The 22,782-nt window shown below is 43.7% G+C and overlaps 1 protein-coding gene across 1 annotated transcript; it reads right to left on the bottom strand.

Moving 5' to 3' along the window:
- Positions 1-5,120: 5,120 nt before the first annotated feature.
- On the bottom strand, positions 5,121-14,480 carry Grem1 (gremlin 1, DAN family BMP antagonist). The gene is made up of 2 exons (XM_036185388.1): positions 14,315-14,480; positions 5,121-6,643 (listed from the first exon to the last, which is right to left on the bottom strand). Exon 2 carries the CDS (start codon positions 6,640-6,642, stop codon positions 6,088-6,090), a length of 555 nt encoding a protein of 184 aa, XP_036041281.1. The 5' UTR covers position 6,643; positions 14,315-14,480; the 3' UTR covers positions 5,121-6,087.
- Between the last annotated feature and the right edge of the window lie 8,302 nt (positions 14,481-22,782).

Below are 22,782 nucleotides of genomic sequence, written 5' to 3' on the forward strand. Positions count from 1 at the left end.
CTCCTGAGAGCTGTAGTTGTTGAGGGATAGGACCATCTCTCCTGCTCTCAAGGCCAGCTCTCTCACCTGCCACAGGCATCGAGGGGAGCAGGGTTTGATGGGTGGAACCATCTCTCTTTCTCTGTCCAGGTGAGTGAGAGGCAGGGCCAGCTCTCTGCAACCCTCAGACATCAACATGGTTCCAGGTGGCAGCCCAGACCCAGGGCCATCTGCATGGCCTTTGGTGGTAACCTAGGCCATGGACATCAACCCAGACCCCATAGACATGGTCTTCCTTGACAGCATTGGCCAGGCCATCTCCATGGCCTCTGGTGGCAGCACAGGCTACTCAGATCAGGTTGTTCCTCACCACCCTTGCCTCTCATGTTCCACCTCTCTTTACAGTGCTCTAACCATTCTGCTTCTCTTTGTCTACCATCTCTTCACCACATACTTACTCATGGTAGTGGTATTCACTCTACCTGTGCTGCATGGCTGCAGGTGGGGGTCTTGTCAGTGTCTTTCACGCCCTGCCTACCACTACACTGTGCTGGAAGCCCAGGGTTGGTCTCCATGGCAGCGTCTCTATAAGGTACAAGGCCTCTTTTATTTTTTGGTGCCAAGTCAATTCTACTTGCCATTATTGCCTCTTGAAAGTTTGTCTTTACCATCCTACTCCAAGCTCCATGAGAGCAGAAAATGACATCTGCCATGTTCCCCAATGCCAAGAAGAAGACCTGGCCCAGAGTCAACCCTGGTCACTTTCATCATGTCTCCAGTTCTGCCTCTGTCAATGGCCCATGAGCTGATATATATATATATGTATGTATGTATGTATGTATGTTTTCATAGTATTTTTTACAGTGCATTTTAAAATATTTTTGTAGGGTCAAGAGTAGTGTTTGCTCTTTCATATCTTTAATTTTGTTTGTTTGTTTGGGTTTCTATTTGTATGTTTGTTTGATACAGGGTCTCACTAAGTAGCCCTGGCTAGTTTGGAACTCACTATAAAGACCAGGCTGGCTTTGAATTCACAGAGATCTGCCTGCCTCTGCCTCCCAGGTGCTGGGAGCAGAGTTGTCCTATTTGAGTTTGGTCTCTTCTTCCTCTCCCTTCCTTCCCTCCCCTACCTCTCTCTCCTTTCTCTCTCATGGCTGATCTTCTACCTGCTCAAATCTGCTTTTGGGCCCTCATAATGAGCTTTTATTTTGGTTACTAGTTTTCCAACCTTCCACCTTTTTATTTGGTTATTTTTCATAATTTTTCTCTTTTTTGTTATTTCCAGGTTTCCAAATTATCATGTTTCTATGTTTTCCTCTACGTTTTTAGAATTTGTTTATCCAATGAGTGTGGGCACAGTGACAAGTGCTCATAGACCCAGTCGGAAGAAAGGACAGAGGCAGGAGGATGACTTGAATTTAGAAATCAGTCTCTTTAGTGATTTACTCTCATGTGCCTTGATTTTTTTGTGGGAACAAAGTTGTTCTGAGCCTGGGATGCCTTCTGTGTTGAGTTCCACTCACAGCTTTCCAGCTTTATTCAGATGTTGCCTCCTCAATGTGGCTTTCCCAAAGCCCCTGAATGTCCCAGCCCACTCCCTACCCCCCTCATATACAAAAAGGAGAGAGGGGTGGGCCAATAAGCTTCAACTTAGTGAACTTGAACTCCCACTCATGCCTAATAGGAGCATGGATAGCCTTAATCAATAATCAATAGTTGGGTCTGTTTTCTCTTGTTAAGGAGAGGAAAAAAAATCTTAAAATTTTTTAGAGTTTTTGCTTCTTTTGCAATTTTTACTTCCACTGAAAAATCTTACAATTTTTAAGGACCCAGGTGTTACAATAAGATCACAAGGGTTTGCGACTTTCTCTTAGGGAGGATAACAGTGCCTTCTGAGTTGAGCTATCCTGAGAACTGTGGAACAATACAAATGTGCAACATTAGTGCTTTACACACCTGGTTGCTGGGATTGTCAGCTAACTAAAGCCACACAATACTGTATGTCCAGGGTGTTAACTCTGAGAAACATTCGTGGTCTCAGAGAACTAACTTTCCTTATAGTCCTATGGAATGGTATCAAGCACATTTAAAAATATTTCCAAGAAAAACAAGTTTGTCTTCTCCAAGTCAGCCCATGGTACTCCTGATCACTCTCCTCATTACAATTCTTTGTTCTATTAAATTCAAATCCTTCTCCTGATCTTTCCTCCTTAACCCACTGTAATAAGGCTATCCCCATGTCTGTTTGTCAAGTCCTCTGCTTTCTGCAGGCCCCTGTCTTATATCACCATTCCTTCTAGCTGTGCTTGGGAAAACTGCAGGTGACTAAGGAATAAACCAGCCTCCTTTGTCTTTAACTGACTGGGTCTGAGGTGTCGCTCCTGAAATCAAAGAAGATCAGAAACATCTGGGTGGGGGCTGGAGAGATGGCTCCAAGGTTAAGGGCACTGATTCCTCTTCGGGAGGTCCTGAGTTCAATTCCCAGCAACCACATGGTAGCTCACAACCATCTATAGTGGGATCTGATGCCCTCTTCTGGCATGCATGCAGATGGAGCACTCATACACATAAAATAAATTAATCTGAGAGAGAAAGAGAGAGACAGAGAATAAAATAAAATCTTAAAGAGAGAGAATAAAATAAATAAATCTTACAGAGAGAATAAAATAAATAAATCTGACACACACACACACACATATGGAGAGAGAGAGAGAGAGAGAGAGAGAGAGAGAGAGAGATAGAGAGATCTGGCTGAAATGAATAGATTCCTCTTAAAAAACGAGAGAAATCTCAGTACTTTGCTTCTTCTTATTCTTCCTTTCTAGATCAAGTGAATCCCTGCCCCCAGCACCGGCTGAGAGACAACCACCAGTTAAAATTTAAACACACATACACAAAAAGAAGATGTTTAATTTATTGGTTGCTTTTTTTTGGCAAAAGGTTATATAGAATGTTACTATGGTGAAAATAAAATTCTAGTTACAGATTTATAAACCTTTAAGCCAAATTAGCTTTTATGAGACCATTAAATCCCACCTCACCCCCATCCATATCAAGGTAGTTAGATCATAGCCTATATAATCCTTTGTTGTTTTACAATGATTAAAGCAGATTAAATACACAATGTAGATGGTATTAAATATCTTGAGGAATGACAAATCAATAGAATTTCTTTCACTCTTTCAGCTCAGATTTCTTGCTTAGAAACGTTCTGTTCATACATATTTGTGGCCATCATTGTCTTCTATTTGCTTGTATATGAACATTTTAAGTCTCTCAAAATAACATTTAAAGTGTTTCCTAATATGTTTCAGAAGTGTCAACCTTCAAGAAACAATAAAAGTTCATCCTCGACTCAGTAACACCTCTTCATATGTAACAATATTGTGTTTCTCTCTGACCTGATGAAAGTCCCTAACAACATAACAGTGGCCAATTTCTTCTTTGCCCAAATCAGAGGCCGTCATATAAAATAGAGAAAGAAAGCATGTTTGAAATCACAGTAACCAAAGGACTTGGATTCATAATTACATTAAATAACCATAACTTTTTGATTATTCACATTCCACACGGTGGAAATTATCCTTTCCTCCAGGTTTTCACTTATAACTTTGAGCTGTGAAGAGTACATTTGCAAAGAAGCGCTCAGACTTACATGGTGCGTGGTGTCTCTCTTTCAGTGCCAAGCACAAAGAGAACACCGCACAATTCATATTTGGTATCTGGCATTATTTTAATAGGTAAGATCAAGATCTCAACTATCTCAGCATGAAACAGTTCTACTACAATGTTGGAGAAAGTACACATCATTACATCACTGATGAGTCCAAAATAAGCCACAGACAGGGCATCTTCAATAGATGATGGGGGATGCTCATTTGTGATGGTCTTGGTCTAGGCCCAGAGAGGAAGAGAGGCATTTCCTTCCTTGGCCAGTGATGTGCTTTAAGGCTGCTTGTACTGCTGATTGTTGCCATGAAGTTAATTTTGAGGCAATCCTCTTTACATGAATCAAATCCAACTTATATGAGAGACCGTGGTACAAGCTCCTGGAAGGTGACTGTGGCTAACCTAACTATTACTTTATAACCATACTGCATGTTTGTGGAAGAATTAAGACACTCCGTGTTTCTTAGCACTGAGTGTCATCTTTCATCTCTGGTGTGGTTTTAAATTTTCAGCTTCTTCCTCTTTTACTTTTCATTCTTCACTACCCTCAAAATTTTGCTTTTGCTTTTGTGAGCTTGATCAAATCCATCCTGGGACTTACTGGTGGTGGATGTGGACGACACAAAGATTCAGGGAAGGAGCAACACAGTACAAATGGAACATGCAGACTATGTGCAATTCATATGCTGTGGAATCATCAGGAGTGACTTTTAAACTCTCAAAATTAGACCCAAGGTTTTGGAGATTCAAGATAGTTTTTGTCTTACAGCATGGTTTCCATTTAGATGTCACATGGGAGAGGGCTAGACCAAAATAAAAAGTTTCTTTACATCCAATGGTTCTTTGACTGTGGCAGTTTTGATAGGCAGTGAATGTCGCCCTTCCAAATGATATATAACTTGACTAGTGACTCTGAGAGGAAGAGACAAAAAGGGTGTTTATAGCTAGAATCTCAGTCTTAAGGAGCATGGCTTAGCCAAGCCAAAATGTATCAAGGCTACTTTTCATTTTGGCCCTTATATAAATGCTAAGTAGGCATTGGGGGAGCTCAGATGTATTCAGAGGACACCCATAGTAGACATAATGATTACAATGCTGCATTGACCCACTGGGAGTAGGTGGCCTGTTAATATACTCTAATGCTCTGCTTTCCTAGTGGAACTTTCTTATAGACCTAAGAAGAAACGAAGAGAAGGCAGTCCTAGCCCTTAACTCTCTTCCAGACACTACCAAGCCAGCTACAATCCCTTTGACTCCTCCCTTCTCTGATTCTTTACTAAAAAGAGCCAAAGCAGAAAAGCCCCCATTCATGTCTAGCTCAAATGGAGCAAGTAGCTCTCTCATCTTAGACTGTTCCTAACTGGCAGATGTGCTCAGCAAAGGAAGAATTTTTAGCACAAGGCTATGCATCTCATAAGCATTTTGCAGGAACAATGGAAAAGCAATGTTAATCCAGCAAAACTAAGCTAAGGAGTTGTTTTTTTTGTTTTGTTTTGTTTTTTGTCTCTTCCTATCCCAGTGTACAAGACTCTTAGTTGCCACCTTGAGAGGCAAAGTAAAGTAGGAGGCCATGTTTCTTTCTGTTTCACTCTCTTGGTTATTAAAACAGGAGTGGTCAATATTTCACTTTTACCTTTGGGTTACAAGAGCATCAGTAGGTTATAGAGGCAGACACAGAAAATTGGGTTGTGTGTGTGTGTGTGTGTGTGTGTGTGTGTGTGTGTGTGTGTGTGATTATATTTCACCTCCATGCTTCTGGGTACTTTTAAATATCAGGAAAACCCTTTCACAGAAGCAAGACGCACACATTTTTGGAGAACAACTTTCAAACTCTGGACATCATAATATTGAATTTCACTGTCACAGACTGGTCATCAGCCAATGCTCCTATGTCAATCCCCTGTCTCATTTGTCTTTCCACATTCTGGAGGTTCTTCACAAGATGGAAAACATTTACACCCACGGTCAAAGAATTTAATTTAGGGACAGGGACTAAGACTAAGATGTCAAGGAGAGCAAAGAAAGGAATAGGTCATGGGAGTAAAGGGTCCCCAATTCTGATACAGCCCTCAGAGTTACCTCTTCATTTAGTATGCATTCTCAGGTGAAGTCCTGGTCCCCAGGAGGGCGCATGGAACACAAAGGCAAAGCCAACTACAGCCCTGCCCCGGGGGTCTTCGGTCCGGTGGTGTGGGCATTTCCGACCATCTGAAGCAGAGTACCAGGAAGTGCTTTCTAGCAGAGGCTGTTTCCGCTGGTGTTTGGAAACACACACACAACACCCAGGCACACTCACGCGAATACACTATGCATAAGCAGCCTCCAGCCAGGAAGCAACTGCTGGTTCTTCTGATCTCTAGGTTTAAGCCAAGTAGGAATCGGGTGGTTTAGGCGTGGCTCTCGGCATGGCTATGACAGGCTGGATGTGCCCGCTTTGGTTTAATCCAAATCGATGGATATGCAACGACACTGCTTCACGCGTGTGACCCGCTTCTTCTTGGTGGGTGGCTGTAGCTCAGGACAGTTGAGCGTGACCATCATGGTGGTGAACTTCTTGGGCTTGCAGAAGGAGCAAGACTGAAAGGAGCCTTCCTCCTTCCTGATGTGCCTGGGGATATAGAAGGAATTGCACTGGCCATAGCAGAAGCGGTTGATAATAGTGCGGCTGTTGCAGCCCTCCTCATGGATGGTCTGCTTCAGGGGCTGAGTTTTGCACCAATCTCGCTTCAGGTACTTGCGCTCTGTCACATGCAGGGCCTCTTGGCTGGACTCTAGCACCTCCTCTCCTGGCATGGCGGTGCCTCGCCCCTGGCCCCGCCCCCGGGTCCTGGAGCCAGGCTGTGGTGGGGACTGGGTCTGCTCAGAGTCATTATGCTGAGCTTTGTCTGGAGGTGGGATGGCTCCTTGGGACCCTTTCTTTTTCCCTTCAGCTGCCGGTAGTAGGGTCCCCAAGAGGAGAAGCAAAGCTCCCACAGTGTAGGCGGTGCGGTTCATTCTAGACAAGGGATGCAGAGAAGGGGAGACACGAACAATGAGAAAGTTATTTAATAAAAATTAATAATTGCACCTACCATCTTATATTGTACTCACCACACACTTCAGTTGCTCTGACTTCTTAGAGTATCACTAGCTATTAGATACTATTATTCCCATTATTCTCTCGCCCATCAAACTGAATAATTCAATGCAGTTCACAATGTGAATTTGCCAAGCTTTAAACTCAGCCAGGACCTGTCTCTTCATGGCATCAACTCCAGAGAGAATTGCATGTGACCATTTTTATGCTCAGTTAACTGTGTTTATTCTTGAATCTGACAACATAAGACTCTGGTCTGGCACTTGAAAGAGACTAGGAAGCCTCTGTGCTGTTCTGTGACAGAACAACAACTTGAGAAGAAGGCCTTGGATAGGAGGTAAGAGGACAGAGATGCCTGGTGTCATTCTTTATGCTGTGTGTGTGTGTGTGTGTGTGTGTGTGTGTGTGTGTGTGTGTGGTGTGTGCCTGAGGAGGGCAGAAAGGGACCTCAGGATCACTGAATCTAGAGTTATAGGCAGTTGTGAGCCATCTGGTTGGTGGAGGTGCTGGCAGCTGGTCATCTGGAAGAACAGTGTTCTTAACTGTGGAGCCATCTCTCAGGCCCCCAGTTTTCTACCTTTTTAAGTGGTAAAATTTGTCACTCACCTATGTGCCTATATGCATGTATAGTAATGTTTCGCCTGCTAGTTGACCAGGTAGGCCTTTAATTTCTTTGATTTTGAATATTTAAGTTGCTATACAAAATGAGTTTCATTGTGCATTTTCATACACATCCGTCACTGTGTCACTGTGCATTATGTTTTTCCTCCCCCACTGTTTTCCTGTGTCTGTCCCTCCTCCTCCAAATAGTCCTTCTTCTGTCTTCATGCCCTATGTGTATTTTGTGTGTAGAGAATTACATCTAAAGCATATAAAAATGAATGAATAAATTCAGGTAGAAATGGGCACCATAGAATAAGTGGATGAATATTTACATTCATAAGTACAAATAGGGCTGATGACAGTGAATTATGAGCAAGTCTGGACATCTATATAAGTCATAAATGGCAAGGGCATATAACATTTATTAAATAAATAAGTAAGCAAAGCAAAACTTGGGAGAACAGGAAGAAATATAGATGGAGAGACAGGAAAATGAATGGAGTGAACAAAGCAAATCAGAGAAAAGGGGACTCATTCAGAGGCAGGGTTGCTTAGAAAAGACAGAGCAGACAGAAGAAGGAGGAAAGGACAGGCAGCAGACAGTCTCCTCGGCCTGGACACAGTCATCTGGGGAACTGTTAATATGTAGACACTGATTCAGTCAGTTGGCCTTTCCACCCAGCTCAAGGCCTGGAACATTTGTTGGCATAGGGTACACCAGAAGTTATTCAAACATCAAAGGATTGTCTTTTCAATGAGAACAGTTTCAAATTCACAGCCTCTCTTCCAGGCATGGCAGTGCCCTGAGGTTTCCCCTGCCCCATGCCTATGGTTTGCTCCCCAAGAACGCAGCTGTGAAGCATCTATTTTTCTCCACTGGATACCAGTATTGCATGTGAAAACCACTAAGTGCACATTAATATAACCTCACTTAATATAACCCCAGTCTCCAAGAAAGCAGACAAGTTGGTGTCATTATCTAGACCAATTATCTTTAAGAGACAAAAGCAGTGTAAGATGCACCTTCTTTGAGGAACTACTTCTGGCAAGTGAGGACCTTTCAACCCTAAGGCTAATGTCAAACCAAGATAATTGGATGTTGCATTAAAAATATTCTTCAGTGTCATCATTTTTCCAACACTAACTGAATACTTTGGAGCAGACTCAAGTTTGGAGCTGATAATGTGACATTTAACTCCTGTTCCAACTGTAGCTTCCCTGGCTTTTGTCAGCTTATGTTACAACATCACTGTTCTTTAAACAGAGCTGTGTTGACCACCACCACACACAAAAAAAAATTAATTGCTTTGTTTTGTCTTATAAAACATCACTTATGACTATAGTCCAGTTATAAAATAATACAGATTTTCTCCAGAGGCCAGGGTAACTTGATCCATTACCATTTGGTTTCCCAGGAACTGTAATGTGAATCTGAGACATTTTCACAAGTTTCTCAATGGAGGGCCAGAGTCTAAATTAAAAGGCCAAGAGCTAAAATAAAATACATTCACAACTAATTTTAGAGAAACATTGCATAGATGACCCTACACGTAGGCTGACTATCTTCCTCCATGTCTGCTAAGAAATAACCTTCAAGCCAATGCACTCCTTTCAGGCCCAGAGCCTCGGTGTCCACAACCACAGAGGCCAACCTGAGGATGGCTGTGGATGTATGGTGAATGCATGTGACAATTTATGTCATGGGGCCATACTGTTCTGCAAACATCCATTCACAAAACTGTAATTTATTTTCCCAGACCAACTCGGGACTCAGGCTTCTAGACAGAACTGTTTTTTCCTGGCATATTTACACCTGTTATTGAAAAGATATCTACTCTGAAAGTTGATGAAGGTTAATTCATCATCTGGCCCTCTGTGCCTGACACCGAGGAGGTGTTTGTGAATATTTGTTAAGTGGTTGATTATTATACCATGTAAATTTGATACGGTATGTTCTTTGCATTTAAAAATACCATCACTGGCATCAACATGTCAACTAGCCATAGGGCCTTTGGTTCCTGACAATCACACAGGCCTAGCCAGCTTCCTATAACACTTGTCTTTATTTTTCTAGAGAAACTCCAAGTGGTCTCAAGTCCTTATTTAATCCTGAGCAGGATACTATGGATTTTATTTTAACCCAGTGATAAACCAATATATTCACAATTAGTTGACTATAGTTTGGGGTTTAATTTGGGAAAACTTTCTGTTCCTATGCACGTGTGTACCACATAAGCCAAAAGAATCCACCAGCAGGCTTGCTTTTCACTAAAAAAAAAATTAAAAAATTTAAAAAAAGAAAGAAAGAAAGGAAAGAAAAGAAAAGAAAAATTCAAACTAAGATTTACTGGATGTAGAAAATATTTTTTTTTCATTTAAAATGCTTATTCTTTTTAAATATTTAATCTTTATTGTTAGGCTTTCAAGCTCTTGAACTTTACAGTGTTTCAGAGAGAAGTTAAAAAACAAATAAACAGAACCCCCTAGCCCCCCCCCCCCAGACCATCAATGAGCAGAAACCACAGCAATGCTCTGGGTCAAGAGAATGCCCGGTGTGCTCCTGATGGTTGACTTGAGAAAGGATACAGGAAGAAGCATCGTAGGCAAGGCTGGAGCCAGGCTCTGCCAATCAGTGTCCATTCATTCAAGCTGCCTGCAACTAGTCTCGATTACTCAGTCAAGGAATTAGGGGTTTTTCCTCTTGAATTTGTAACTGTGTTTCCACCAAATGCTTAGAGCTTTATATGTATTACTGGTGTGCAGGAAATAAAAAAGATGGGATTTCCTGGAGGACAATTTTTTTCCACATCAACCGCTAGCAGTCAGTCCACTGAATCACTCAAAATCAATCCAAATGCTGGTCTGGATTTAGGTCCCTATGACTTGCCACAACATGAACTCCATAGTAATTTCCATTCATAAAATACCTTGTTCACATTGTTGCATTCAGCAGCATCCTATGAACTCAGGGTGTGTCATGACACCCAACAGCATCTCCCTTGGTTTTCCTTTACAGACAGTTTCCTTCTTCATCCCCTCCACCTTGACATCCTCTGAATGCATTTCTGCTGTGAAGTGATGTGCTAATGCTTTGAGGTGAGCTTTCTCTGCAAAGCTCTCTGACAGCAAGCTTCACTTCCCCCTCTTCTCTCTTTCCTATTGCCACTGCCCTCCTCCAAGCACTCATCTCAAAGGACAGATCCTCAAAACAGGTCTTCACTGCCTCCCACTTGTTCCCAATTCCCTAGGTGTTCAAGAATGAACGCCTATAAGCAAGATATGCCATAGTAATCACCTCTGCCCTGGTAATTTATCAGAAATTTCACAAAAGTACTAAGAACAGTTTTCAGAGTCTGGAGATTTGGAAATTCAAATAGTATGTATGACTTGTTTCCAATGGTATTGATGTGATTAGGGAATCCAGGGTCAGCCAGTTCCCTTCAGCACACTTCTCATTGTGTCTTTCACATTAATCAAGCAATCTGCTCAGTGAGAAAAGCAGGTTTTCTGGTAAGAATTACAGTGAACTTCAGATGTCTATACCTGAACTGGTCCATTGTTGCTGCTGAACAACCCTTAGAAAGACAGGTGACAAGAATGACATCACTCATTCTCCCAACATAAAACACAATGGAATTGACTGCAAATCCTTTATGGGCCAGCCGGAATGTCAAAGAATCCTTTCTTTTTCCCTTGAGCCTCAGTCTTTAGGAAGAGTGAAAGTTAATTTTGGTTAGATCTTTAATTTTGAATTTTAAACCAGCCTTTAGAAATTAGCTAGAGAATTCCTTAATAAGAATAAAGGTTGATTTATTTCTCAGAAAAGTTACACCAAGAAGATAAGAAAAATTAATGATTGGCACACGTCATAAATTTTATTTCCTGCGTGTTGCAATCTCTTAACTATAACCCACCTATTCAGGTTAAGTCAGGCTGGAACCCAACACCACCCAGGGTGGGAAGGAGACACCTGGTGGTCAAATATCCATAGTTCCCTAGAAAATGTATTTTTAGTGAGGTTAATAATTGTAGACCATATTTGTATCAACAAGAAATGAATTAGAAAATATAAACATCAAACAGCACTATTGAGTGATGGCTAAGTTATATGCTTCATTTTGTAATAGAAGCTATGTAAGTATAAAGTAGAACTTGGGCTTAAATTCAAAATCACCCTTTGGTCTCTCCTGCCCAATACAACCACTAGTAATAAAAGGTACCTCTTGTTTTTGAGTCCTTACTATGTCAAGCATTATGCTAAATACTGTCCATGTTATGTCATAATAAAATATGAGGTATATAATAATGTCTTCCTGTTATTAACCAGGAATCCATCCAAGGTCACATAGTTTATAAAGTGGATAGCCAGGATGTGAGCCCAGTTCTGTCTAACCCCAAACATGTCCTTAGTCACTTTGCCAATGACATCCAGCACGGTACATTTAACAAGGAACATGTGGATTTGCTTTCTAATGCAATAAATTTTGAAGAATATTGTAAATCTAATAATTATCTATTTTGTATCTTCATGTTTGCATGCAAAGGAAAAGACTTCTCTTGTCACAGGAATTCCTGTTGTACTTTGCATTTCTAAGAACATGTGTTAAAAACTAAAGAAAATTCTTTGCAGATGTAAGACATGGGCTGGTAGCACTTGCCTGGTCAGTGCCTTTCAGGTAGATCTGCAGTCAGTGCTCCTAACTGCCTTCCTCTCTTCCCTTTACACAAAAGGCCTGAGTTTCCCTCTGCATCTTTGGCTTTGCATTTTGGAACATAGCCTACGGCTTTGCTGTCACCAAGCACTTCTTGGGGAGAAGTCTAGGGCATGGGGTTTCATTATATTCTAACACTTTAAGTACTGTGCCACTAAGACTGAGGCCAGAAAGAGCTTCAGTTTAGAAGGGCAGGAGGTAGACATTGAGAGATGTGGGGACTTGATGTTTCTGTTCTTCCCTGTATACACACTGGTGTGAAAGCCACATTAGCCAGCCTGGATTTCCTACAGATTGTAGGTTACCAAAACATCTCACTCTAAGTGAACTTTAAAGAAAATGGGAAAGCTGTGAAATTACAAAGTTTACAAAAGACTCTAATTCCTACAGTGACCTAGGGGTTAAACACACACACACACACACACACACACACACACACACACACACACACACACACTCCTTAAATATTTAGTAACTTCTAACAAACCCAACTGTGCAATGTATCCACCGAGAGTAATGGAAGCACCCCCATCTACAGACTTGGTTGGGGTGGTGGTGAGGGAGGATCTTGTTTTCATAAGATCTTTTTCCCCTCTTTGCTTTGAAAAGTCTGTACTCCCAAGTCCCCTGTGCCGCCTGCCTCATCCCAAAAAGAAAAAGGGGGGGGGGGTAGGGCAGCCCTGGGGTGAAAGGAGACTCTTCACCCTGGGATGGGGTTATCTTAACCTCTCCTACGCTATTTATTTAACTTGTAAGAGCAGTCAGAAGGAAACCACCACTCTGGAGTCGCAGGGACAGCTGAAAGCCCTGGTGACCCATTGAACACAATAGATTGTTTTAATCAATTCGTATCCTGGCACCATCTCAGGGGAACATAAACAGACGTGCGCACCGCTTGGGTTTGCTCTTTCCACCAAGAGATCCAATTACCTACTGATGGTCGTCATTCTGCCCTCCAACAGTTAAGAGGAGATTTTAACCCCTCACTTCTAGGCTATATTTCTCCATCAAAGAGTAGGGATTTGGATTCGGCTGAGGAGGGGAAAGGCTGGCTGCTGAGTTAGACCAGCGAGCCAGCCTAGGCTCTCAGAAGGTGCTCCCAGGGAAGGCTGATCACCTCACATTCTTGCCAGCCTTGCTGGTGGATCGTCGCCTGAGCCGGGCATAGGAAATACTAAGCTGAAGCGTGCCAGAGGGGAAACAGCCAGTCCAGAGCTGTATTGAGCTTGTTCTTCCCAAACTAGAATTCTGCAAATAGCTAGGACCAAGCAGATGACAGTCACATGGACTTCCTCTTCACTCTAGCCTTCCACCAGGAGTTAGAGAGGGCTCACTGGAATGGGCCAGGCAGCCAGCAACAAGCAGATGCGATGCGGACATTAGAGCAGAGTTGCTAGCGAGGTGCAGCGAGGCGAGACGAGTGCCTGTTGGGTACAGATCGGCCGGCATCCGCGGAAGTAGGAACCAGCCGGTGGTGAGTGCCCGGCGCCTGCACGTCTGCAGTAAGACGGATGAGTGCGTGGAACCCAAGAGGCTCAGAACAGACAGCCACGCTCAGGCCTGCGCACAACTGGCATAGGAGTGTGTGGCGCGTGCGGCGGGGACACCGCAGGCGGCAAAGCACTCTAGCTTCTAGACATCGGATCCCTGACTCTTCGCGGTTGTTGAGCCTGGAGGATCCTGTCTTACCACTCACATCTGCTATACCTGCAAATGCACATGCCACCAATTCTCAAGTCCGCAGCAGTTACCACTCACCACCATGGGACTGCCGCTCCTACAGACGTCCCGGTCCCAGCCCCGCGTCCAATCCTCGACACTGTCTCTGCTTGCAACTAGCAGCGAGGTCGGCTTCTGCTCACACATACCCGGCTCCCGGGCTCCGACCCGGGCCACTCTGTGCGGTGTCCTGGCAGGCGACTCCCGCCGGCTGTGCTTCAAGCACCAGGACGGTGTTTGCTGCGCTCCCGCAAGAGGAAACAGGATGCACGCTCTTGACATCCTCTCTCCCTACCCTTTTCCACAGACCCAGCGCCGCGAAGTCACCGCGTATCTACTTCCACGGCAGGAAGTACCAGACTCGGGTTCTTCAAAGCGCACCCCAGGGGACCTCAGGACTTTGGTTCACCAACCGGCTGCGCCGCAACTGAGGGAATTGGGGTGGTATGGACCCTGGGGATCCCTTGACTAGCCTGGGGACCAGATCGCGCGCGCGAGCACAGCACACACACACACACACACTCACGCACGCACACACGAGTGCCACTGCGCTCACCTGTCAGTGCCGTGGGTCTTCGGGTCCTTCTCTGTGGACACGTGGCCCTGCGTGCGACCGCGGCCTGAGCCACTCGGGCTCGGCGCGGGAGGAACGACGGAGAGCGACGCTACCACGGTGCACTGGGTCTCCAGGTCCGCGAAGGGCGCACCGAGTGTCGTGCATCTCCGGGTCTCCCGTTTAAATGCTGCCGGCTAAGCGCGGCTCCCGGGGCGGCGTCTCTCCATTGGTCAGGCGCCATCGCCGCCGCGGGACCCGCTATCCGCCCCTTTTCCCGGTACTGCCCCCGCCCACTGCACCCCTCCTGCTTCCCCGCGGGGTCCCCTCTCCGCCCGCCTCGCCTCTTTGTCTACTCCCCCCGCCTGGCTGGGTGGGAGAGGTCACCCCAGGGAACCGCGCCTGGAATGCACAGCAAATCACATTTTCCGCTCCCGTTGGAGAGGGGAGCGCGGGAGGAAATCCCCCTACCCCGGCTCCCAGCCCCTCGTTCCTCTCTAGCCCCAGGTCTGGGCTTCTCCTCTAGCCAGCTGAGCTTCGCCTGCGTGGGGCCCCACGCTCAGGAGCCCGAGCTGAGCTAGGCAGAGCAACAACCAGCGGGAGCTAGGCAGAGCAACAACCAGCGGATCGCGACAAACTAGGTGGGTTCTTCACTGTTAGGGGAAATGGCACTGCTGGACGTTCTGGTCAAGCGGAGGAGGAGGCTTGCCGCCTCTGCCCGAGGGCCCCCAACTCAGAGGGCGCTGACCCTTGCGTTGGTGTTAACCCGGCCCGGCCCGCCAGCAGCCAGCAGGAGCCTGTAGCCAACAGACACCCTCTTCTCGCTCCCTCAGCTCAGTTACCCGTCTGCTTCAGCTGGGTGTAAGGCAGGAATAAAACTAAAGGACCCGCGGCTGGGAGTCAGCGTTTCCATTTGTAAAGGGCCTTAAAGAAGGAAATAGCAGTCACCAGGTGTGAAGGATTTTCTGTAACACATCGGAGATGAGTAAAACGGGAAAATAATATTAGGCAAGGAAATAACTTTCCAACAGTTTCAGATAAAAACCTACTTAAAGGAAAACCTGCTGGCATATTCCGTAGTCTCAACCAGCAACCTGATGGATAGAGAAAAACACAGCAATGGTATAAACATTTTCCCACTGATGAGTGAACACATTCATTTCTTCTCTTACCCTGAAAATCTGCAAAGAGCCATAGGGATTGTGTGTTGAAGTTGCAGTCTGCGCAAAAATCAACCGGTCTGCCAGGTCTGAAGACATCAGCCAGGTCAAGTGAAGACTTTGCAAAAGATATGTCAAGAAGGAAATTTGAAGATGCCTGTGATGCTTACAGCAAAAAGAACCAAAAGACTTATGAAACTTTTGTGATATAAGCACTTGATTAGGAAAATAAAACCAAGCTATGAAACAGCTTGCACATATACATAGATATATGTCCATGCATGTATATTCACACATCCTTTTTACCAAGTGTTAGGGGAGGGAGCAAGAAACACACTGAGCAGGGCTGTGGTGGCGCACGCCTTTAATCCCAGCACTCGGGAGGCAGAGCCAGGCAGATCTCTGTGAGTTCGAGGTCAGCCTGGGCTACCAAGTGAGTCCCAGGAAAGGTGCAAAGCTACACAGAGAAACCCTGTCTCGAAAAACCAAAAAAAAAAAAAAAAAAAGAAAGAAAGAAAAGAAAGAAAGAAAGAAACACACTGAACACCTGAAAGGTAAGGTTAGGAATTCAAAGACTTTTTTTTTTTTTTAATCAATAAAGCAAGAAGGAAGCCTCTGTTACTACCTCAAGAATTAGGGTGTACTGAATGCTGTTTGTACCAATGGCAGGTTCTATACATGAACTCAGTAGTGCACTTTACCCCACCTCATAAATTGTCCCATAGTTCGTAGTTGTCTACAGAATAGGAACATTCAGTGGGCTTCAAGATCTATCCTGGTCAAGTGGACTTAAGGAGAGTCATGGGTCAGAAACCTGCAATGTTCTTATTCAATGAATTCAGAGTCTACTGGAGCCCACAGACAGGGTGCATGGAGCTAGTGTGAGAACAACTTCCCTAGAGAAAAGGAGAGCTTATTTTACAAACTCATTATAATTCCCTCTCATCTAAAATCAAAGCTTTAAAATGCAGAGAGGTGAAATTACCGTCCTTAAACAAAATGATTTTTTTTTTTTTTTTTTTTTTTTTTTTTTTTTTTTTTTTGAGCCCTGATACTAGGGCTTTCTTCATTCTGCACTTTGTCTTCCGGTCATTACATCACTTTTTTTCATCACCATCTATCACTCCCTGTCACCCAAGTATTTTCTAGAATGTAAACTTCATGAGAGCAGGGCCTTTTCTATTTTGGTTGCTTTGATTACATGACACAAAATATGATGTCTAACACATAACTGGGATTTGATAAATTCTTGTGGGCTGAGAAAGTTAGGCACATTTCCACTAAGTAGGACTGTTGGCTGAGCCAAGTGCTGAGAATATGACCCCTGTGAATACAGCAGCAGAGGCCCTAGCCTCTTCAGTTAGAGTCTAGGATGTTTGTGAATATTTATTTAGATACGCAAGTGTTTTACTTTGTATCTGAGTTTTCACAGCTCACAACTAGTTGTTGTCAACTGTTATCTAATCTGGATGAAAGTAACAGAGTAGAGATTTTTTTGGAACACTTTAAGCCTAATTGAACAAGTAAAAACCTGCTTTTAATTAGGAGGAAATAGTAGGGATTATTCAATGTCATCAAAAAAAATTTTTTTTTTCTTTTTGAGGAGAGGAAATTTAGACAGGATCTCAAAACATAGCCTGGGCAAGCCTTGAACTTGCAGCAAGCCTTCTACTCACCTCCCAAGTGCTGCAATTGCAATTACAGGTCTGAGCGACCATGCCCAGGTCCAAGCGAAACTCAGAACCTGAGGTGCCTGAGCAAGGAAAACTAAACAACAGATTCTACCTCATGAAGTCACTTTCAAACTACCCTGAGGTAATGTGAGAAGAGTACATCCTGATTGGTTACTGGTTTATAAAGTCCTCTTCTTTTGTTTACCCATTCGTTTATAGAATGTCTACCCCAAGATGCTGACAAGGGCTGTTGTCTGAGTTTGGGAGGAACCTGAAGGCATTTGTAGGAAGGTTTTGCCATTATTGTACTAGTGGGCACACCTGGCTAGGCTGGTGATTATTGTGGTTTGAAGAGTTGACGCTTAGGTAAGACCATTGATGACCTTTTCCCTCAGCAGCCTACACAGCACCCCCTGGCACTATGTAAGTTAGCCAAAATAGAAGAAGTTACTAGATCAGGACAAGCTTGATTTCTTCATGTCCTCTGACCAAAGTTGTATATAGTACCTTTATTAAAAGGGTTTTGCCATCAAGTACTGGTGGGTTGCCAAGAGCAATAGCAGTGGTTGGTGTTGTTTTGAGACCTCTGGGACCTCCCTGACCAACCACTCATAGGGAAATAGTCTGCACTTGGCACTAGGATTTTACTAACCTAAGGTTTCTGGGAGATGTGTTTTCTTCCTATCTAGGGTACCTCTAGTCAACCCCTCCCCCTTTGTTTTTTCCTGACAGGGTTTCTTTGTGTAGCCTTGGCTGTCCTGGAACTAGCTCTGTAGACCAGGCTGGCCTCAAACTCAGAAATCTGCCTGCCCCTGTCTCCAAAGTGCTGGAATTAAAGGCATGCACTGCTACCACCCAGCCAACCCCCTTTTTAAAATAACATTTTGTTTATTCTTTACATTCTTCCTCTTCCTCCTCCCTCCTCTTCTTTCTTCCTATCTGAGACAGGGTTTCACTGTGTAGCCTCAACCTCAAACTCAGAGAAATCTGCCTGCTTCTGCTTCCCCTGTGCTGAGATTAATGGTGTGCACCATGACACCAGGCTTTTTTTATTTTGTACATTTATACAATGTATTTTGATCATATACATCCATCATTACCTCTTTCCAGCTCACTTTAATGCCCCCACCCTACGTCCCTCCTAACTTTATGTCCTCCATTTTTTGTCAAAATTTTAAAAATTATATGTATTACTGGGTGGTGATGACGGTGGCGGCGGCGGTGGCGTCAGCACTGGCGTCAGCAGCTGCAGCGGTTTAATCTCAGCACTTGGAAGGCAGAGGCAGGCAGATATCTGTGAGTTCGAGGCCAGCCTGGTCTACAGAGTGAGTTCTAGGACAGGCTCCAAAGCTACACAAAGAGCCCTGTCTCGGGGAAAAACAACAACAACAACCCCCAAAATATGTATTTAAAAATGTGTGTGTGTGTGTGTGTGTGTGTGTGTGTGTGTGTGTGTGTGTGTTTGTGCGTGTGTGCGCGAACACGTGTGGGTTTTCCACATAGGTGTGACTGCCCACAGAGGCCAGAGGAGGGCATTGGATCACCTTGGAGCTGAAGTTACAGGTGATTGTAAGTTACCAGATGTGGATACTAGTATCCAAATTCAGGTCCTCAAGGGCAGTGGCAAGCACACTTGACCTCTGAGCCACCTTCTTCTTGAGCTCCTTTTATTATATTTTCGAAGAGCTTATAAAACAGTATGCTTCCTTAGTGTTACTTATCCCTCCCCTTACTTTACTTCTGTCCTACCCTCCTACTGTTCTCCACACTTAAGCCTTTCTCCCATTTCCCTTTCTCCCTTCATACCACCTGTGATAGGGAGTGGCACTATTAGGAAGTGTGGCTTTGTTGAAGGAGGTATAGCCTTGTTGGAGGAAGTGTGTCATTATGGAGGCAGGCTTTGAGGTCTCATATGCTCAAGTTACACCCAGTTGACTTTGTTGCCTTCAGATCAAGACATAGAATCCTCAGCTCCTTCTCCAGCACCATGTCTGCCTGCATGCCACCATGCTTCCCACCATGTTGATAATGAACTAAACCTCTGAACTGTAAGCCACCCCTATTCCTTATGAGAGTTGCAGTAGTCATGGTGCTCTTCACAGCAGTGGAAATCCTAAGACGTCACCTATATTCTACTGTCCATTCTCCCTTGAGACCCTTCTCCTCCACTTTCTAGTGGCTGTTTTCTAGTTTCCTGGCTTCTATAGTTATTCCAAATCAAACACAGAAATATGAGTTTTTGAAGCTGGGACCCACACCCAAGAGAACATGTGGCATTTGTCTCTCTAGGTCTGGGTTAGGACAGGTCTATGTTTTAAATTAAGAGATTATAAATAAATTCAGTGTTTTGGTGTTTCCTCAAAAGAGAATGCAGAAGAATAGAAGTGAAAAAGTAAATCCCTGGCTTTATTTCCCTTTTACAGATACACCTGAACTTAAATGCCACTTTGTATTTGACAAACCAAGGTCAAAATTTAAACATTTTAAATTTCATTTATTCATTAGCATTGTGTGTAAGAGAATGTGTCTGTGTGGATGTGTACCACAGTGCACATGTAGAGGTCAGGGCACAATCTTGTGGAGCTGATTCTTTCCTTCCATCTCTACATGAGTTCTGGGACTTGAAGTTAGGTCACCAGGCTTGTGCAGAAAGCACCTTTACCCACTGAACCATCTTGTTGTCCCCAAATTTAAATCTTTTCCACTCTTTTGCTTTCTGGATTAGAAGGTTGGATCATCTGGCATATGATTTCTCATTCCTCTTTAAAAGAAAGACCAAAAAATGTAAACTATGGTCTCCTCGCTCATTATGTCAGAGTAATACATGTGTGCTTTATATAAACTCACCATTTGTCTATTAAAGTTTGAAAAGAGCTTCATAGACATAAAGTATTTGAGACACACTCTCTAGAGAAACATAGCATCTATTGAGAGAATCAGACAAGTTGTCAGAGAAATTCCTTCATACTTACATTCAGAGAAGAGCACCCAGCCTCTTTGCCCTAATGTTGAAAGAACTCTGGGAGGGAAAAGCATTTCCAATAGAGCAAAGTAATCTTGACTACAAGCTTTATTTCTATACTCTCTATTACTTGTCTACATGACAAGAGAGACAAAATAAAGTGGGCTAGCTTTGAAGTGGGCAGCATGGCTATGTGTCCCCAGACACTGACTTCAGATGATCCCCCATGTGTCTGCCAGGTGCAATGAGATTTCTGGTGACTCTGATCCCCACATCATCCTGAACAGCAAGGGGATTGCATCATCTCAGGCACCAATCCACGTTCTTTCATTTCCTTCATATTAGAAGAAAGTGGCTGGGCCACACAGTGCTCCAGATTATCAAGTGTGATTCATTGTCATGAAGGCATGTTGTGATAGGCTGAAAATCAATCATAATGATTCATACAGCAGCTACACTGCCAACTGGAGCAATCCACCATGTCTTTAGGCAGCATGGGGTGGATTTTCCATCAAGAAATGCTGGTAGTTGTTTCTTTGCACTCTAGAAAACTTTGGGACACTAGCCTAAGCCTCTTGTTAGGCTTCCAAACTTTTTGGAAAGGAAGGAAAGAAGGAAAGAGGAAAGGAGAGAGAGATGGAAGGAGTGGAGAGGAGATAAATATAACTAGAGGAGTAGATAGAAGAATGGAAAAGAGAGGGGAACTTAGTTAATTTTAAATAGGAATTCCCATTTATTTCAGAGACTGGTAGCTTCAGTAAGTGAAGCTTAACTTACTTAACTTTTTCTATAACATTATTGCCACGTGAATTCCATGACACCAATCTATGGAAAAGAACCTTGTCACTCTAAAGACAAATTTAGAAGCAAGAATTGTGTTTCCAATGCGAGTATTTAACATGGACATTAAGTTATCTAGATATAGTAAGGAGGAAGAGTCAGTAGATTGATAGTCACTTGCTTTTGCCTGGGTTTATTGTTTCTCTGATGGTCTCAGTCTCCCTCTACAAACCTAGCATTTGAGCAAACCAGCCCTGAGCGCACTGAGAAATATATTTCCCTGCTGTGGGATGGCCTGTATACTGTGAATATATGTTGCTATGATTGGTTAATAAATAAAATGCTGATTGGCCAGTAGCCAGGCAGGAAGTATAGGATAGGCAGGATAGGCAGGAAAGAGAATGCTGGGAGGTGGAAGCCTGAGTGAGGAGACACCAGCCTGCCATGCAGGGAGCAACATTTAAAGGCAACAGGTAAAGCCACAGAACACGTGGCGACATATAGTTGAACAGAAATGGGCTGAGTTTAAGTGTGAGAGCTAGACAATGGTAGGCCTGAGCTAATGGCTGAGCAGTTTAATTAGTATGAGCATCTGAATGATTATTTTATAAGTGGTTGTGGGGTCCGTGGGGCTGGGCAGGGCTGGAGAAAACTCTAGCTACCTTTCCCCTCTTCTTTGAGTCCCTGTGAGTCTAGCACAAGCTGAGCTGAATCAGATCTAAGGGGTTGCGAGTCTCATCAACTGTGCTCTGGCTTTGCTCTATCCCATCACTGAGGCACCCTTGCTGGTGTTCACCCAAACCTTGATTGCCAGTTGCAGTTCACATATTTGACTGCAAAAGGCCCCAGTCCTGGTCAGGCTTCCCATCTGGATGGCTGCCACGGTTTCTCTGCTGTCCTGTCCACTTCCACCAATCTGTATCATAAATCTTTGAGCAAACTTCTAGAATCTGAATGGAATTCTGCCCTTCTTCTGCCTAAAGCCCTTCCTGGCTCTTACCAAGCTCTCATATTACCCAGTTTGGTCCCTTTTCACGCATTTCCTCCACCTGTCTGTAAAACCTCTGTGAGTACAAGAGCCATTTCTGTTTTGCTGTCTCTCTGGTCACCAGCTTGGCCCATGGAAGTCAGAAACATTTGTTGAATGGAGCTGTCAAAAGAGCAAGTCGTTCTCATTCTCCTTTGAATGATGACCACACAACCACATGACCACACAGACGACTCCCTCTGTCCTCAGCCTGATCTGATCTCTTCATTTTATTTGAAACTATGAAAACATAGAATAAGGAAATTAAGCTGTCTGCAGTGGGCTGAACTGATCTGACATCTATTGAAGGTTGAGATATTTATAATAAGTCTTTAGAGCAAGTTATAAGTTCTAGAAGCTGGTTTAGAACTGTGCAACTGTGCCTACACATGATGAAACATGTAGATGTCCAGAAGTGATGCCAGGGCCCTTGCAACCTAAGGGAACCCTAGGGAATAGAATCCTAGGACCCAAGTGGACAGTTTAAGCTAATATAGCTAGAATGTTCTTGGTTCCCATGATAACTAAACATAGCATTTCCTGGATGTCTAAGGGGCTATGTTTTCAACATAGTGGCTTTATAATGGGTGAAGAATGAAGCTGATTTTTGCACAAAGAACTAGGTTTCATGTTTTGTCACCTTGATACAGTCTCTGCTTTATGAATGTGAAGCTGTTTCTTCTGTCTAAAAATCCAGTCCATTTCTGGATGTTATAAAAACTGTTGAATGCAGATATAACTGCATAAAATTCATAGTTTCTTTTTTTAGTTTTTGGTGACACTTTTGTTATAGTTTACAGGTGATGTTTTCCTATTTGGACCTCAGTGTTGTCTAAGGATCCATAAATAAATGAGACCCCTGGCATCTT

The sequence above is a fragment of the Onychomys torridus genome, chromosome 4 (genome assembly GCF_903995425.1).
Source record: "Onychomys torridus chromosome 4, mOncTor1.1, whole genome shotgun sequence".
Classification (NCBI taxonomy): domain Eukaryota; kingdom Metazoa; phylum Chordata; class Mammalia; order Rodentia; family Cricetidae; genus Onychomys; species Onychomys torridus.